Source organism: Neophocaena asiaeorientalis, unplaced genomic scaffold (assembly GCF_003031525.2).
Source record: "Neophocaena asiaeorientalis asiaeorientalis breed wild unplaced genomic scaffold, Neophocaena_asiaeorientalis_V1.1 scaffold43, whole genome shotgun sequence".
Classification (NCBI taxonomy): Eukaryota; Metazoa; Chordata; class Mammalia; order Artiodactyla; family Phocoenidae; genus Neophocaena; species Neophocaena asiaeorientalis.
In genome coordinates, this window is record NW_020173674.1 from 4326043 (window position 1) to 4344054 (window position 18012).

General features: G+C 60.8%; 1 protein-coding gene across 1 annotated transcript in view; it reads right to left on the reverse strand.

Moving 5' to 3' along the window:
* Positions 1 to 18012, reverse strand: part of TPCN2 (two pore segment channel 2) — a 32813-nt gene that overhangs the window by 2465 nt on the left and 12336 nt on the right. Inside the window, exons 8-23 of the mRNA XM_024749332.1 lie at positions 16634 to 16726; positions 16337 to 16427; positions 15699 to 15770; positions 15215 to 15279; positions 14612 to 14712; positions 13932 to 14013; positions 13671 to 13757; positions 9942 to 10061; positions 9782 to 9841; positions 7746 to 7874; positions 6974 to 7023; positions 5536 to 5635; positions 2303 to 2374; positions 1011 to 1084; positions 414 to 495; positions 249 to 331 (exon numbers count right to left, since the gene is read on the reverse strand). Coding sequence (XP_024605100.1) covers positions 249 to 331; positions 414 to 495; positions 1011 to 1084; positions 2303 to 2374; positions 5536 to 5635; positions 6974 to 7023; positions 7746 to 7874; positions 9782 to 9841; positions 9942 to 10061; positions 13671 to 13757; positions 13932 to 14013; positions 14612 to 14712; positions 15215 to 15279; positions 15699 to 15770; positions 16337 to 16427; positions 16634 to 16726 — 1361 coding nt within the window. The remainder of the gene's footprint in view (positions 1 to 248; positions 332 to 413; positions 496 to 1010; positions 1085 to 2302; positions 2375 to 5535; positions 5636 to 6973; positions 7024 to 7745; positions 7875 to 9781; positions 9842 to 9941; positions 10062 to 13670; positions 13758 to 13931; positions 14014 to 14611; positions 14713 to 15214; positions 15280 to 15698; positions 15771 to 16336; positions 16428 to 16633; positions 16727 to 18012) is intronic.

Sequence of the window (18012 nt, forward strand, 5' to 3'; positions counted from 1 at the left end):
CCCTCGAGCTGGCCCAGCCTGGCCTTCACGGGCGCTCGGCCAGCGGCCGGGCGGCATGGCCGGCGCGAGCGGGAGCCGGTCTGAGCTCTGCAAGCTCCAGGCTGAGCCCCGTCACCCCGCGAGCCCCGCTGTCACGGCCCCCAGAAGCCACCTGCTCCTGTACGCGCCCCGCCATCCCCGGGAGGCGCAGACCCCGGTGCGCACCCCACGCAGAGCCGCGGCCGGGGCCGCCAGGACGGGTCACTCACGGGCCTGCGTAGCGCCGGAAGGCGTCCAGGAACACCTGCCAGTTGTTCACGACCATCACGTCCCACAGAGTGACCAGGGCGGCCTGTGGGGCGGCAGACGCAGGGTCCAGGAGGCCGTGGGAGGTGGAGGCGGGGGTCCCGAGGGGCGGGGGGCGCACGACTCACGGCAAAGTCGTCAAAGTTGTTGGTCCAGTACTCCAGCTGTTCGAAGCTCCCGCAGGGCGCGGAGCCGTTGTCAGGGGCCAGGCTGGGGGGGCACAAGCCGGGTCGGTGGGAGGCGGGGGCAGGACACACACCCGGGTGCCCTGGCACCGCCGCGGCCCCTGCTCGGCGTGGACCCAGCTGGGCCCCTGGGGAAGCGGGGGAAAGGGGAGATGGCCCCCGACCTCGGAGGTGCTGAGTGCGGCGAGGAGGCCAACGCTGTGGACACACACGGCCAGCGGCCGGCCCGGGGGGGCCCTCGGCCCTACAGTTCAGGCCTGGCCCTGGACGTCCCCGCTGCCGGCGCGCGGCCTGGCCTGCAGGCCCAGAAAGGGGCACGGCTGGGGGCTCTGAGCCGGCACGGGAAACACCCTCAGTGCAGGCTCGAGGGAGGGCTTCGGTGAGGGGCGGGCGGGTGGAGAGGCCAAGGAAGAAAGGGGCCTCCTGGCTCCCTCCTGGGGAGCTGCGTCTCACCCCTCCACCCCCCCGCCCGGCCCTGTCACCCGCGGCTCCAGCGCCCCCAGAGGCGGGGCGCTCTCTGCACCTCGGAGCCCCCCTCACCTGCTGTTTCCAGGAGCCACGATGACACCTCGGAACAGAATGATGCCAATGATGGCAAAGACGTAGTAGACCACCTAGGGAGGCAGGTGGGGCCTGTCAGCACCCCCCGGGGGGACCCCCCCAAAGCCAGGCTGAGGCCTGCGAGGGCGGCATGCCAGCAGGGATTCCCAACTGCAGGCACTGCCGGCCTTCCCGGAACACTGGGGCTCCCAGGCACCTGCGCCAGAGGGAAGCGGGGAGGAGCCCCTGTGGGCAGAGCCCCAAGATAAACCGGGGGCCCAGGCATAAGAACGGAGGCTGTCCACCCCTCCTCAGGGCTGGTATGGCAGGAAGAGGGTTCCACTGAGAACAGGGCAGCGAGGGCCAGGGGACGGTGTGCCATGGAAGGGTGACCAGGGGCTGGCCAGGTCCCTCCAGAGAAGTCCCACCACTCTCCCCGCATCCATCAGGAGACGTCTGAGCACACCACTGGGCAGCCTTGTGCCACAGTCAGAGAAGGGGCTGCTGGCCGCCCCTGACCTGTCCCCAGCATGCCCGGTGGTGGGGGAGGGGTGCAGGGAAGAGGCACACACCCCAGGCTAACCCAGCCCCCCTCTGGGCCTCAGTTTCCTCCACTGTGCAAAGAGGGGTCTGGGGGGCAGTGCCCGAAGCAAGGTGCCACCTCTAGCATCCCATGACAGCCCAGAGCACCACAGGAGCCCCCTTACTGTCCAAAACAAGAAGCAGCAGGGCCTTGTCACCTTCCCTCCTGCCCTCCAGGCCTCGTGCCTGTAGCAGCACCCAGGGCCCCTGCTCACCGGGCCCTGCCCCGCCTGGGCCACAAGGTAGAGTCAACAGCGGCAGCAGGGGAAGGGCTGACCCCAGGGGTGGCGGGGGGACATCACGGCTCTCTCAGCAAAAGTGACTGTGAGTTCCCCAAATCCCTCTGAGCAAGGATGGTTGACCAAACCCCACCGGGGGCTCTGTGGGCCCTGAGGGGTCCCTGGTGCCTCTTACATCCTTCATCTTCTCAGTGTGGCCCCTGGCCCAGGACACAGGAGGGATTCAGAAGTGACCAAGGGGATCTCTGGCTCGGGAAGGGGTGCGGTCAGGCAGCGCCTCCAGCCAGACCAGCCCTGAGCTCCTCTCTCTGGCTTCCTGCCCCACCCTGTGCTTCCTGGGCCCTGGTCACCCGCTCCCCTAACACAGGGACCCTCCTTCCGAAGGCCACCAGCCTCCTGTTGTGCCCTGGCTCCCCATCCAACAGTCCAGCTCCGCTCCCCCGAGGGGCCAGCGCAGGCAGCTAGACTCACCGCCAGGATCCCGCCGAAAGCCCGCATGTTTCTGATCAGGTCCAGGATGGTACTAGCCACCACAGCCATCAGCTGAGACGGGGAGAAAGCACAGACCCAGTTCCTCCTGGTCCCACTGAGGTGACACCAACCCGCCCACCACCCAACGCTGACCTAGAAAGGTAAGAGGAGACTGGTGACTTCCCAACCCACACACCTGTACACAAACCCCTCAGGCATCCAGACACACCTCACCTGTACGCACACCTGAACACACCCACAGCCCCCATACACACCTGTACACACACACCCAAGGCCTCACACACACACCTGGACAAACACCCACGGCCACCCATACGTGCCTCACCTGTACACATACCTGTACACACACCCACAGCCCCCATACACACCTGTACACTCTCACCCAAGGCCTCACACACACACCTGTACAAACACCCACGGCCACCCATACGTGCCTCACCTGTACACATACCTGTACACACACCCACAGCCCCCATACACACCTGTACACTCTCACCCAAGGCCTCACACACACACCTGTACAAACACCCACGGCCACCCATACGTGCCTCACCTGTACACATACCTGTACACACACCCACAGCCCCCATACACACCTGTACACTCTCACCCAAGGCCTCACACACACACCTGTACAAACACCCACGGCCACCCATACGTGCCTCACCTGTACACATACCTGTACACACACCCACAGCCCCCATACACACCTGTACACTCTCACCCAAGGCCTCACACACACACCTGTACAAACACCCACGGCCACCCATACGTGCCTCACCTGTACACATACCTGTACACACACCCACAGCCCCCATACACACCTGTACACTCTCACCCAAGGCCTCACACACACACCTGTACAAACACCCACGGCCACCCATACGTGCCTCACCTGTACACATACCTGTACACACACCCACAGCCCCCATACACACCTGTACACTCTCACCCAAGGCCTCACACACACACCTGTACAAACACCCACGGCCACCCATACGTGCCTCACCTGTACACATACCTGTACACACACCCACAGCCCCCATACACACCTGTACACTCTCACCCAAGGCCTCACACACACACCTGTACAAACACCCACGGCCACCCATACGTGCCTCACCTGTACACATACCTGTACACACACCCACAGCCCCCATACACACCTGTACACTCTCACCCAAGGCCTCACACACACACCTGTACAAACACCCACGGCCACCCATACGTGCCTCACCTGTACACATACCTGTACACACACCCACAGCCCCCATACACACCTGTACACTCTCACCCAAGGCCTCACACACACACCTGTACAAACACCCACGGCCACCCATACGTGCCTCACCTGTACACATACCTGTACACACACCCACAGCCCCCATACACACCTGTACACTCTCACCCAAGGCCTCACACACACACCTGTACAAACACCCACGGCCACCCATACGTGCCTCACCTGTACACATACCTGTACACACACCCACAGCCCCCATACACACCTGTACACTCTCACCCAAGGCCTCACACACACACCTGTACAAACACCCACGGCCACCCATACGTGCCTCACCTGTACACATACCTGTACACACACCCACAGGCCCCATACACACCTGTATACCCACACCTGTACACACACCCCACAGCTACCCATACACACCTCACCTGTACACGCACCTGTACACACCCACAGGCCCCGTACACACCTGTACACCTATACCTGTGCACACACGCTCACACCTCTGTGCCCACCCATACACACTCACACTTGTATATACCCATCCACCCAGATGCATATACCCCCTTCCCTGCAGATACCTCCACCCACCCGGCCTCAGATGGGCCTAAGTCCAAGACCCTCGGTGAAGCCATGGTGCGCAGGGCCTCGGCCCACACTGCCCACCAACCCACTAAGGCTGGGTCAGCTCGTCCCTGGTCTGGAGGCTCCTAAGAAATGCCGACCTGGAGATGGCCAGTCAGCCCCGGGTGATAGGGTTTGAGATGGGGCCTCAGAGACCCCATCAGGAACCCTGGCTACAGGCTACCCCGAGCCCCGGAGAAGGGCTTTCCAAGCAGCCTGGTTACCCCACCTGGTAAGTTAGGAGAACACAGCGCTGGACGGTAGCAGGCGGGACCATGCTGTACGTGTGTGCACGTATGTACATGCATGTGGGCACGTGTGTACAGGCGATCACGCATGTGTGTGTGTATATACAGTCGTGCTTGTAAACGCGTATATTGTGTGCGCTCTAGTGTGTGTGTGATTACATGCACGTGTGTACAACTGTGTGCTTCCACACACACGTCGCTGTGTGCACGTGTACCTGTGAGATGACGCGTGTGGTTGTGTGGATGTGTGATTACGTGCGTGTGTGTGTAACTGTATGTGTGCTTGTGGGGCTGTGTGTGTGATTACATGCCCGCGTACACTATGTGCACAGGTGTGTGTGTGTGTGTGTGTGTATGAAGGCCTCAGGGCAGCAGCCCCCCTCTGCACCCAGGACCCCCGAGCCACCTTCAGATGGGAAATACCCCTGGGTGACAGGTCACTCCCCTGACAGGCCAGGAGCACAGCTTGGTAGGAAGGACAGACGTGGACAGGGGAAGGACCTGGACACTTAGAAACGGGTCAGATGTCCTTGGTTTCTTTTCTCCTGAAAAGTGCTTAGGAAAGCAGACGGGAGCCTCCATGCCAGGCGGGAGCTGGGCCTGAGCACCCGACTGCCGCCTCCCCTCCCCTCCCCTCAAGGTGGGTGTTACTCCGGGTGGGAACATTAAGAGAAACCGAGGCTCAGAGACGGTCACAGGCCGCCCCACTCCTGCTCTGGGGGTCCTGGAAACGAGCACCAGTAGCCACCAGCAGCCCGTGCCGAAGGCCTTTCAGAAACGCGGGATGCCTGGGAGCACACCAGTTCCTTGCAAAGGTCAGGGACCCCAAGGAGCACGAGGCCACGCCTGCAACTGGCCGACACGGGTCCCGCCTGCACCCCCTCACTGTCCTCACCCACAAAGCAGGACTGGACACTCACACTTCCAACCGCCACCGGCATGGCCCAGCCGCAGTGCAGGGCGGGGCCGCGGCCCGAAGGGCCCCAGGTGGCGGGGGCAGGTGGGCAGGGTGGACAGTGCTCGGCCCGGTCCCTGCCTGCCTGGCACACCCACTCCCAGGGCAAGGCCACGGCGTGCACAGGCGGGGGCAGTACCTCCATGCTGGGAATGATGCGCAAGAAACGGAAGGCTATGAGCACGTTCACCAGCCGAGTCACATCCCACAGCGACAGCAGGCCCAGCGCCTCCGGCTTCCTGCGGAGACACATGGAGACGGGCTGGAGGAGGCCGGGAGGCCAGCGAGGGGCAGACGGGAGACACATGGTCCAGAGACAGAGACGCAGGGACTCAGAGAGAGCCACAGAAGTGCCGGGAACGCGCCCCGTACCCAACGCCAACCGGAAAAGCTCCATCGTGACAGGAGGGCAGGGCCTGAGCCGCCCACGCCTGCAGCCCCAGGGCGGTCACGGCAACACCTTCCAGGGCACAGCCCGCCGCAGTGCCGCAGGGCTACCCAACCCCCGTCCTACACGGGAGAACACTGAGGTTCCGGACGCCCAGCTCAGGTCCCAGCAGAGCTGGGAGAGGTGGGGCCCCGACCCATCCCCTATCCTCTGACCCCGTTCCCTAACCTCTGAGCCATCCCGAGCCCTGACCCCGTCCCCTTGGTGTCTCTCATGGCCTTACTGGCCTCTCATTTCTATTTAAATTTAAACCCATTCTCACCCAAGATGTTACCCCCCGACCTCAGCTCACCCCGCCTCCCCAGTGCGGGTTTTAGTGCACTTGAGAAACAAGGTGAGCCGGCCCCAAGGTGCCGGGCGGTGCAGCAGCCCCACTGCTCCCAGGGCACAGGTCCCCACTGAGGACCGCACGGCCCCCGTCTTCCCGACACAGACCCTTCCCGGGGCCCCACCCCCATCTCGGGCAACTCCCAGCTGCTCCACTGAGATGGAAGCAGCCCAGCAGAGGGACCAAGACACCAGGGCTGCCCGAGGGCCCAAGGTCGGCACGCGTGCTTGTTGGCGGCTGTACTCTGGACAGAGAGACCCCAAGGCTGCCACAAGCCACACCGCGAGGCGCCCTGGGACCCCTGGCCAGATGTCCATCGCTCTGCGCGGCTAGAACTGGTGGCAGCGTGAGTTCAGCGAGCCCCGGGCCATCCCTGCCATCTACAGGGAGGTGAACTGACACCCAGAGTGGGAGGTGACAACCCCGGGTCACAGGGCCTCCAACCAGAGGAGGGCCCCAGCCCGATTCCAGTGCCCCCAGGTCCTCCCTGCTTCTGGCCCCCAGCACACCTGGGTCCCGTGTCCCATCCTGGGGTGGGGGTCAGGGGGCGCTGAGCCAGGGCACTGCAAGCTGCACCTCCACAGCTTCCCATCCCGGCTCTGGGAACGCTACCCTTCTGAAGGCGGCTACGATGAGAAGGGGTCTGTCCCCATAGGCCTCAGCAGGGCAGGAGCCGCGGCCGCTCCCCCCGACAGTCGGGTGTTTGGCTCTAGAGCTGCCCGGGCCAGCGGCCGGAAGCCGGGCGCACACCCTTCCCCGGGGCGCTAGCCAGGCCTCCCTGGGTCCTCCACAGTCACATACCAGCCCGGGTGTGGGAAGCGGTACACAGCCAGAGTTGAGATCTCCAAAACCTTTAATCACAAAAGAAAAGAAGCTCGCTACGGCAAAGGCCCACTGGCAGCTCTAACACGCTGTCCCCAAAGGGGGTTCCGGGGAGAAATCAGGACCAGGGGGTCCTATCCCCACGGTGGGTGCCACGTGGGGCCATCCTGCCGCTGAGAAAGACACCTGGCCTCAGGCGTCGGGCTGCACACACGAAGGGCAGGGCTCGGGAAGGGCCGGCTGAGTCCCGGGCACGGGAGAAGCTACTCGGTCAGCTGTCTCCCTCCTGCTCCCAGGGGCCCACGGCTCGAATCCATCAAATACGAATACGTGTCACGCCAATATCGCTGCTGTGACACGCACACCGGGCGTGGCCCCTCGCTCCCCCAGGCCCTGGGGAAAGTGTCCCGAGACCCGAGACCCGCGGTGCCCGAGAACCACTGCCCCTCCCTCACCAACGTCGAGGCCCCACTGGCCAGCGGGGACTGCGGGTTCCCTCCGGGCCTCCCTCAGGGGTCAGGAGAGGCAGCCTGCCACCGCTGCACACCTCCACCCACGATGCGCAGATGCAGCAGAAACCAGCCTCCTGCAGCCGCCCGCCAAGCAGCTCATCCGGGGGAGGCCAGCCCCTGTGTCACCGGAGGCGGGAGCCCCGGTGCCCGCGGCCCCCGGGCCCAGCCAGACGCCGAGCGCTCACCGCCCACCCGAGAGCGCACCTCGGCCCGTGTCAGACTTTACCGGCAGGACTTACCAGCAGGACGGCGGTGAGTAGCCCGTCGAACACATTGCTGGAGGAGACCAGGTACCCCCGCAGGCCCAGAGCAAACACCTTGAGCAGCATCTCCAGCAGGTAGTACAGGATGAAGACACAGTTGAGAATCTGAAAAGGGAGAAGCGGGACCCGGCGTTCAGTCCCGGTGCCGCCCCTGCGCGCTGCCCCGCCCCCCACCGCAATGGGGCCCAGGAGGGATCCACGCGGCTTGGACGCCACAGAGCCCCTTGGATCCCGCCCTACTGCACACGGGGGCTGGCCGGGAAGCAGACAGCCCCGCCCCTGCCGGAGCCACGTGACCCTCTCCTCGGCCCCCCTGGGCTGCTCTTCCCGACGCCTCCGCAGCCCCAGACACAGGCATCTTCAGAGCCCCCTTCTTGACCCATAGCCTCTCCTGGGGTGACCTGCACCCCGTGCACGGCTTCAACAACAATTCGCACGTCTGCATCCCCCGACCCAGACTCCCCCCACCATCCGACAGGCCCTCAACCCCCCAGGCCCAGTGTCTCCCAACCCCACGTCATTTCTATGCTGGCAGGGCCTGGGTCACCCACACCTCCTCGGGGGTCTCTGCCTCCAACCTGGCCCCTCTGGTCCAATCTCCTGGGGACACCGGGCAGTGTCCTTCCCTAACGGAACCTCCTGGCTCCCAGCAGCATCCTCCCAGTCGCTGGGGGATGTGTTTAGGAGGCCTCACCATCAAAGCTGGTCTCAGGCTATGGGGTCACTGTCTTTTTTGAAGCCAGTAAGTAAAGTATCAAGTAGTTCTTCCCTTAAAGGGGGCTACGTCACGGCGGGGTGATGGGGGGCATGGGGTCATCTGAGCACTGCGGTCACCTTGTCCGGTGTCCAGTCTAAATTCTATATTCTTAGCCAATGCTGTCTCATTCACACCTACACAGAGATCACCGTTAAAGGCAGAAGAATAAACATTATGAGCAGTTATCCAGGGGCATAAAATGATGGAATTCTGCAGTCACCTCAAGAACCCTACGTGGCATTGATCTGACCAGAAGCCTCTCACAGGCAATCAAGCTGACTCAAGTGCTTAAAAAAAACTATAGTTGGGGCTTCCCTGGTGGCGCAGCAGTTGAGAGTCCGCCTGCCGACGCAGGGGACACGGGTTCGTGCCCCGGTCCGGGGGGATCCCACATGCCGTGGAGCGGCTGGGCCCGTAAGCCATGGCCGCTGAGCCTACGCGTCCGGAGCCTGTGCTCCGCGACGGGAGAGGCCACAACAGTGAGAGGCCCACATACCGCAAAAACAAAACAAAACAAAACTATTGTTAAAAAAGATGAAATACAGGTCAGCTGTATCCAACTGGACATTTGTCAGGAATAAAAACCAGCCACCTCTGCAATATGTTATTCACACAGAGGAGACTGAACAATTCCTGTCGAATCCAGGAAAAAAAAAAATTAGGAAAGTAGAAAACTTGATTTTAAGTGTAAAATAGAGGAATTTCAAACAGCAGGCCAAGAAGCCATTTCCTCAGTTTTGATGCCGTAAGTTTAACTCTATGTTTAACATACATGACCTGATGTGTCACTTTTTAATTGGATAAATCAAGCTTTTCTTATATAATTAGAGAACATTCAATGGTTTTCATCAACTTAATATCATTCATAATATTTTTCATTAAAATAAACTTTAAAATACGTGCTTTGTGAAGGTCTGGCATTATGGGGGCGGGGGCGGCATGTACAGCTTTTTGCTTAAAATCCAAAACGGAAAAATTGTTTTTAAGTTCCTAAGGTGTTTGACAAGACCTCAGAATGTTAGGAAAGGAATTCTCTCTATACAACTCTCCCTCCGCCGTCCGGCCCGCATGCCGGTTCACCCGGGGCTCTGCACGGGCTCCCGGCTGCCCTCCCATGGCCGGCACCCCGACCCCTGGGCCATCCCTGTGATGCACTAGGACAGCCCAGCTTCCCAGGGACCTGGGGCCCCAGGTGGGGAGGCTGTGCCCTCTACCCCGCTAACTCCCCAGCACCCCGCACAGCTGGAAAGCTCACCCCCAGCACGAAGTCGTCACGGTCCTTGGGCAGTACATGTGCATCCAACACCAGGAACACCTGTGGAGCCAGAGCGGACGGCAACTCAGCCCCGAAGCCAGGAGGAAGGGCAAGTGAGAGATCTAGGGGGTGGGAGACGCCAGGGCAAATCCTCACTCACACAGATGGTCACGAGGTTTCCAAAGGCCATGAGGTTGCCCAGGTAGTCAAAGTAGTGGTGGCCGAAGAGGAACTGGGCACTCTGCAGAAACGGAGACCGGTACTCGGGCCGCGGCGGGTGCTGGGGGGACACACACGCTCAGAAACATGCCGGAGGTGGCCATGGCCACAGGGGCCCAACAATGCCTGTACCCCCTTATCCTGGGACTTGACCTCTTCCTACCTTACTTCCTATCCCAGGCTCTCCAGCCTAAGGAAATCGTCTCAAACACAGTAACGGTTTTATGCGCAAAGATGTTCATCACAGTCTTTCTAACACCAAGAGAGGGTGGAAATAACCCAGACGGCCACTGATGCTGTAAGTAACCCGTAACAGACTATCACACAGTCGTCTTAAATGTATGCAAAGCGCCATGTGGAAATACATGTATAAATTACAAGCTAATAACTATGAAAACTCAGCACAGAACGAAGGGACCTCACACACTGTGACCAGGCTGGAGTGGAACTCAAAGGCAGGCAATTAGGCAACAAATACTAACGGGAAGACACCCGTCAGACCCAGCACTCCCATGCTCGGCACCCCACAGAGCCAGGGCAGAGGCGCAGGGCGGTCACCGCAGCATGAGATGGACCGCGCCTGCGCTGTCCCACGCAGGGGCCGCTCACTGCACGTGGCCGCTTGATTTAAATTTAAATCCCATCAAATGAAACACTCAGCTTCTCTGTCACGACAGCCACATCTCAAGTGGCATGAGGACACCCATGGAGATCTGACCCAGCCCCACACTCAGACGCACGGTCCCTCGGTGACAAACAGCCACAGCCTTACCCAGTGATCGCTCCCAATCTTCCCACAGTCCTCCGCGTGGGAACTGGTGCCCAGAGGCACCTGCCCACACTAGCACGGTGTGGGTACAGAGAGAACTAGGTGCCTATTCCCTGCTGCACCCCAGAGGGTGGCTTCCTGCCTGCCCAGTGACTGCAGACCAGCTCCAGGCCGGGCAAACCGGCAAACGTCTCTGTCACCCTGTGGGCTGGACCACAACTTCTCCAAGGGAGTGTGAACCCTGGCCTTGGGGAAGACGCCTCCTCCCAACTCGACTCTTCCTCAGGCATCTCCCTCACCCCTCAGGTACCGCAGAGTTTCCTCGTATCTTACAGTTACTCTTTCATCACAGTTGACACTTCTTAATGTCAAACTTGCCCTGCTAAACCCACTGTGTGGTTTCTGTCTCCTGCTTGGACCCAGACTGATATATTGGCCAAGAGAGAGACCAGCATTATCCATGATGTTTAAATGGTTACAAGAAGTATGGACTCATAGATTACCTTGTTATCAAGAAATAACAGACCTTGAAATGATTTCAGTGGTTGTCTCTGGGAAGGGGGACAGCTGGGTGGGGTTTTCTATTTTTCTCTACTACCTATAATGAATGACTGCTATGCTTTTAACCCAAAAAGCTTCTTATTAAAAGAAAAACAGACTTTCGGAAGCTGGCACAGTGCCTTCTCTACAACCAGTTAGCAAGAACCGACCAGTACTGGAGGCTAGGCTGATGGACAGGGGTTGACCACACACGGGAGGGCTCTCGTGGAAGGCTCACGTTTTCCTGGTATCAGCCTGCCTGCAGCATGCCTCTCTCCAGCAGCGATTCCAAATTCACAGGCTGCCAGGGCACCTGGAACCAGCCCCCACACGCTAACAATCCGTGAAGCACCTGCCTGCCCCCCTGTAAGAGGCTGTCATAAAACCAAGGCAAGAACACCACAGCTCCCCAAACCTCTAGGACCCAAACTCCCACCTCAAATCACAATTCTGGACTTTAGACCCAGGGAGTTGTGAGAAGAGAGAACATCGCATGGACCACACTAGGAAAGGCGTGGCCAGAGCAGGGGCGTGGTTAGGGCAGGGGCGTGGCCTGCGTGTTAGACCATCCCTGAGTCTGTGCCCAGCATGTGCCCTGCTCTGCCAGTCACAACCACAGCACCTCCTTTTTGATACCATCAGATCCTGATGCCAGAAGAGGAAGGGAGAGTCGGTTTTGGAAGACCCGGACCCAGCAGCATCCTACAGGCCAGCAGGCAAGTGCCCAGGGAGAGCCTGGCTGGCCCAGTGGACCCCACCGAGCGAACCCTGAGAAAGGAGCCCGCCTTCCCAGATGTCTTCCTGCCCAGGTCAGCCTGAACCCGGAAAAGGGCTGGATCGCATGACAGCTGCCGAGAGCTGCGTCCTGGGCCCAGCAAACCTCCTGCCCCAGGATGAGGGGCATCATCTAGAAAGGTGCTTCCTGATCTTCTATCATTTGAGGACCCAGTGTCACAGTTTCTGCAAAATCTGCATCTGATGGCACATACTTACTATTTCCTTCGAGTCACCTGGAAGCAGACACTGTTGCCTAACCTCTTCCCAAGAGAGGTGCGACATGCACTAACATACAAAGTGTCCGCCTGTGTGTCCCTACTACCAACTCCCATGTCCCGAGGGTGCCACAATGAGGATGCTGCTGACAACAGACATGCCACGTACGCACCGCCCAGAGCTCCAGGCCTAGCAGGGCCTGCCTCCAGGTGACCTGGAAAGACCTCAGGAAAACATGTTCTTAGGGAAACCACCTCTGACCGGGGCCTGAGGCCACAGAGGCTGACCACAAGACCTGGAGAAGCTGACCTTTGTTGTGGGCTAAGATGTATCCCCCAAAATTGTAGTTTGACATCCTGACCCCCAGAACCTCAGATGTGACTGTATTTGGAGTCAGGGTCTCCTAAGAGGAAATTAGGGGGAAATGAGGTCACTGGGGTGGGGCCCTAGTCCAACGTGACTGGGGTGCTTATAAGAGGAAGAGACCGGGACAGAGACACACACAGAGGGACGACCCTGTGAGGACACAGGGAGAAGACGGCTGTCTACACACCAGGGACAGAGGCCTCAGGAGGACCCAGCCCTGCCCACACCAGGATCTCAGACTTCTAGCCTCTGGGACTGGGAGATAATAAGCCGTGTTACTTAAGCACCTCCAGGCTGTGGTATTTGTTACAGAAGCTGAGCTGACTGACTCAACGGTGACACGGAGCTGCTAGGAGTCCGATCAGCAGGAGCTGTCTGTTTCCACCTCTTCACTCCAATCCCCATTCGAGTCCGGCTTGGCCCTCTCAAGGCCAAGTGGCTGCAGTGGCAGCCCCCTCCACTGCTCCCACGGTCTGCCTGTGAACAGCTTGGCTGTCTCTCAGCACCTCTGCCACCCCCCTCACCTACCCCACCCCGCGCCCCCGCCTCCCAGAAACCTGCTACGTAAAATGCAGGCGGTCCAGGGTCTTATGGACACAGCACTGAGCTGGATGCTGAGGTCCATTTGGTAACTTTAAAACTCAGTGTCAAGGACAACAAACAAAGGTTTTAGACAAACTCAGGAACCTCGCAGGTTAGGACACATAGGAAGAGGATAAAAGTCTTATCACGGAGACGGAGAAAACTGTTTGGAAAGTTCCTCTGGGTCAAGACAACAGTCCCTGTGGTCTGTGAATTTCATGAGGTCAACAAAATCTCCCCAAGAGCCACACCATCTCTGTTCCCACGTATCATCCTAAGGACCAGAATCCCTGGGAAGGCAAGTCCTGGCGACGGTCACTAAGCGTGACCCAGATGATCAATGCCAACAGACACCGAGGACTTCCCCCTAACCCCGGGTGGCCCTGGCACTGGGCAGGTGACTCCAGTCTGGCCCGTTACCTCTTTAATCACCCTTTTGTCAAACTCATCGAAGAGCTTCTGAAACTCGTCAGCTGACAGCAGGTCCCCACTGCGGGAATGCAGCTTCTGCAAAGCAGGAAAGCACAGGTCAACGGAGCAGCTGGGCTGAGGGCAGGAGGGGGGAGCTGCCCCCGGCCCCACCCGGACTGGGCCAGCCCGGCTGATCCGAAATGACACCCACTTAACGCCCAGAGCCCAGAGGCACTGGCAGGGGAAGGCGAGGGGTGGGGGGACCGGTACCTCCATGATGGCCTGTTTGTGGTCACTGTCCAGCTGGACTTTCTGAAGCACCTGCAGGAAGTCCTGGGGCTTCACCCCGACTCTGTGGGGAAAACGCCCCACCGTGAGCCCAGCCAGCTCAGCACCCTTGGGCGTCCCAACCTCTGGCCTGAGCAGCCCTGGGCGATGACAGGGCCTCCAAGAAGGAGTGCCTCATGGTCCTCCTGTGTCCAAAACCCCGAGACCTCATCTTCCACCTTAGAGAGGAGCAGCTGAAGCTGGGAAAGGGGTGCAATCCGACAGGCCCCGTGGCTAACGAGCAGGGGGCACTGAAGCTTCCCCAGTGACATGGCCTCCAAGCCAGGCGGCAGAGTCGATGTGTGTCCCGATGTGTGACACGAGTCACAGCACCAGGGTGTGGGAAGGGTGCCCCTGGAGGGGGGCAGGTCAGAGCACACGGCCCCTCACCAGCCAGGGATCTCCAGTGGGTCACGAGGACACACGAGTTAACTCAGACGCAAGGACCATGGAAAGAAACCCTGGAGCCCAGGGACGTCTTCGTGATCCCAAAGGAGCCTTACAACCTGCTGCCAGCAGGGAGCTCAGCACAGAGTGGGTGCTCAGGAAACACCCCCCCCACCCCCGTGAACACCTCCCCCCAGGGCAGCCCCAGGGGAAGAGGGCTGGAGCCTCACACTCACCCCTCGGGGTGGGCTTCTCCCTCTGCCGTCATGGACGAGAGGACCTTGTAGGCAGCCCGGATGCCCAGGCGCCTCCGCAACAGTGAGGTCTGCAGAGACTTCTGCAAAGGGTATGGCTCTGAGGGGCTCGGCTTGGCCCTCTCCCCAGCCGCCCAGCCCCTTGTCCCCGGGCAGCCCCTGCCCACCGGCAGCCTGGGGAGCACCTCCTTGCCCCGTGGGCATCGGGGGACAATCCCCGACAACAAGGGCTGGTCCTGCCGATAGCCACTCGCTGTGTAATTCACTAAGGTATGCGTTTCTTCTCGGCAGATTTGGGGTCCCTGGCCCCCCTGCAAGGTGGGTTTGGGAGTCACTGCAAGAAGACTGCAGCTCCCTCTAGAGGAGGCGGGGCAGGGGAGGGACCCCAGGGTGGCGCTGGGGACAGCACCTCCTGGGGGGCAGGGAGGGAGGATGGGCCCAGTCCCCCTCACCCACAAGAGGGAGCCGGGGCAGTGCTGAGGCCACTGCGGACCCTGTCCCCCCGGCCCCCCGCTGGTCAGCTTCCCTCCAGGCCTCCAGGGACAGCTCCCCTCACAGCCGGGCAGGGTGGGCAGCTCAGCTCACCATCAGGTAGCCCCGGAACTGATTGTAGATGATGGCCGTCAGCAGGTTCATCAGAAACAAGCTCCCTTGGAGAGGAAAAGGCCATGGTGAGTGGGGAGCACACGGGCAGGGACAGAGTCTGGAAGGATCACCAGCGCTGGGGGCCCAGAGGGTCGACACGGGCATAGCAAGAAGGTGAGCAGCGAGAAAGGCCCAGATGGGCAGAGACAGGGCCTGGGGCCTGGGGGCCTCGTCTGCGGATCGGGGCGCCACCTGGCCTGCCCAGCAGGGGCACTGAGGACAAGTCATCGGTGGTCACAGAATGAAAACCACGGACGGGCCACAGAGAGATGAAGTTACAGGACTGGGGAGGTCCCGCCAAGGTGCGGTCACAGGGTCAGGGGGTCCACTGAGGTGAAGTTGCGGGGTCTGGGGAGTACACCCAGCCCCGAGTTTTCGGGATCTCGTCTGCCCCATGTGACCTTGCAGACCTGCCCAGACTCACCTATCAGGGTGAAGGCTATGAAAAAGATGGCGTAGAGCCGGTTCTTGGAATAGGCAGGAATCATCACTGAAAGAAATTAAAGGAAATAAAACACACCCACAGATCCAGTGTCCAGTCTGATTCCCTTCGTTGCCTCACACCACTGCCTTCTCAACAGAAAGGAGGGCCCTGTGTTAGGAGAGCTGGGAGGTCTTCTTGTCCAACTCTGCTCCTCACGCCTCTGCTTGCACACCCACAGGGACAGGGAACTCACTACCTTTCAAGGATGCTCATCCTCTAGGCTTCCCCATGACCATGCCTCCCAGACTGAAAGTTCAGCTCTCCCTTGGGTGACTCGAGGACTCACAGGACATGTGGGGATGGTGCTCAGGGTCCCGAGCGCAGCTCTCCCCAGGTATGAAAGCCAGTGGCTACCCTCCTGTGAGGGTCTCTATGGTCAGTGACCATCCGAGCCCACGATGAAAGGCCTCAGCCAGGGCGGCCAGGCCACAGCTGGGCCCCAGCGGACCGTGACCACCCCATCCTGGCCACATCCCCAGCCCAAGCGAACAGAGGCCCCAACAGCAACCCTGACACGGTGAGCGTCACAGCCACCGGAGACCCCAGGGCTTCTGACGCACGGTGCGGCCAAGCCTCACCCCACGGCTGGGCCGCCAAGAGGAGACCACCAAGGGCCCCGCTGAGCACAGCTTGATCCATCACCACACAAAGAACACCGTCCACCTCTAGCTTCTCAGAACACAGACAACAAGGGGAAGAGGAGAACGGAACAGAGAAAGAAAATTGGGTAGAAAAGGAAAGAAAAAGGGAAAAAGTCGGAGAGAGAAGGGAAACTAGAAAAAGAGAAAAAGAAAATCAAGAAGGAAAGGGAGGGAGTCTCCAGCATCACACTTGGGTTCCCCAGCTCTCCACAAAAAGGCCTTAGGGGCTCCCACCCCCTGAGCTGGGCTCTCGGGCTCAGCCCTGACTCTGCCCACCTCGGGCAGGTTGCGGAAGTAGGTCAGCCGCTGCCTGTCCCGCCTGTCGTCCTGTGGAATGGACGTGGCAGCGCTGAGGTGCCGTCCGGGCCTTAGGCCACCAAAGCCCAGGCCCGGGACCCAGCAAGCCAGGACCACCCACCGAGGCCCAGCAGCCCCAGACCCGCACCTCCCCATCGCCTCCCAGTGGGCTCCGAGCCTGAGGCCGGACAGGACCTAACGCAGGACCTCCGGGCCCGAGGGCCAGCGTCCGGGGATGCCACACACCCACACGGACACCAGCCACTGCAGCGGGTGAACAGCTCTCGGGCAGCCTGGCAGAGAGCATCACAGCCTAGACACAGAGAGGGCCCACGCGGGGGCCAGCCAGCCGGCTCTCAGCCAGACTCTCCACACGCCGTGCCGTGTGCCTTCCACCCAGTGTGGGTGGAAGGCGTGGCGCCCAGACATACAAAACCACCTGATCACTTGGGGAGCCTTGCAAAGCCGCTTTCCCGGCTGCCGCCCAAGGGCCAGCCCTCTAGCAGACACCCTGGAACCCTCAGCGTTCCCAGGTCAGAGGCCCACCCCAGCCCCCCGCGCCCAGTGCACCCACCCGCCCTGTCCTGGGCTCCGCGAACAGCAGGGTCACTGGACAGACACGCGGGGCCTGAGAGTCTGTTAGCCAGTCCCACACCTCACAGCCTAGGTGCCCCCGACACCCAGACACGCACACACACACACACAACACCCACAGAGATATACAGACACGCACACACACACACACAACACCCACAGAGATATACAGAGACGCACACACGCACACACACACACACACGCACACGCGAAGCGTAACTCTTCCCCGGGGGTCTGAGGGATGGTCTTCGTCTTCCCTCACGGGCAGCACGGCCACAACCCCCAAGTGTTGCCATGAACTCACTGCAGACCAGCCCTGGCCAAGCACCGGGCAGGATCCCAGAACAGAGGCGCACGACAGCCCCGCCCTGAGGAGGACGGTGACCCCGGCTGGGACACGAGGAAAGAACACGGGACGGCAGATGCAAGGCAGGCCCCACGGGTGACACCTCCGCACAGCAACAAGCTGCCGGGGGCTGGGAAGCAGTGAGGCGCTGGGAGGGAGGGGGCCCACGCGGGGAGGGGAGGAAGTGGTGGGAGGTGCCCTCTGGAGAGGCGGGCAGGGGCGGTGAGAGGGGCCATCCTGATGGCTAGTCTGAGGGGCCTCCATCTAAGTGAGGTACAGCCCTGGCCAAGCAACCGGCCCAGGAGAGGGGGGGGCTTGGGAAGGGGATGAAGAGGCGGCCAGGCAGAGCCGAGGAGCCAGACGCCCTGGAGACGCC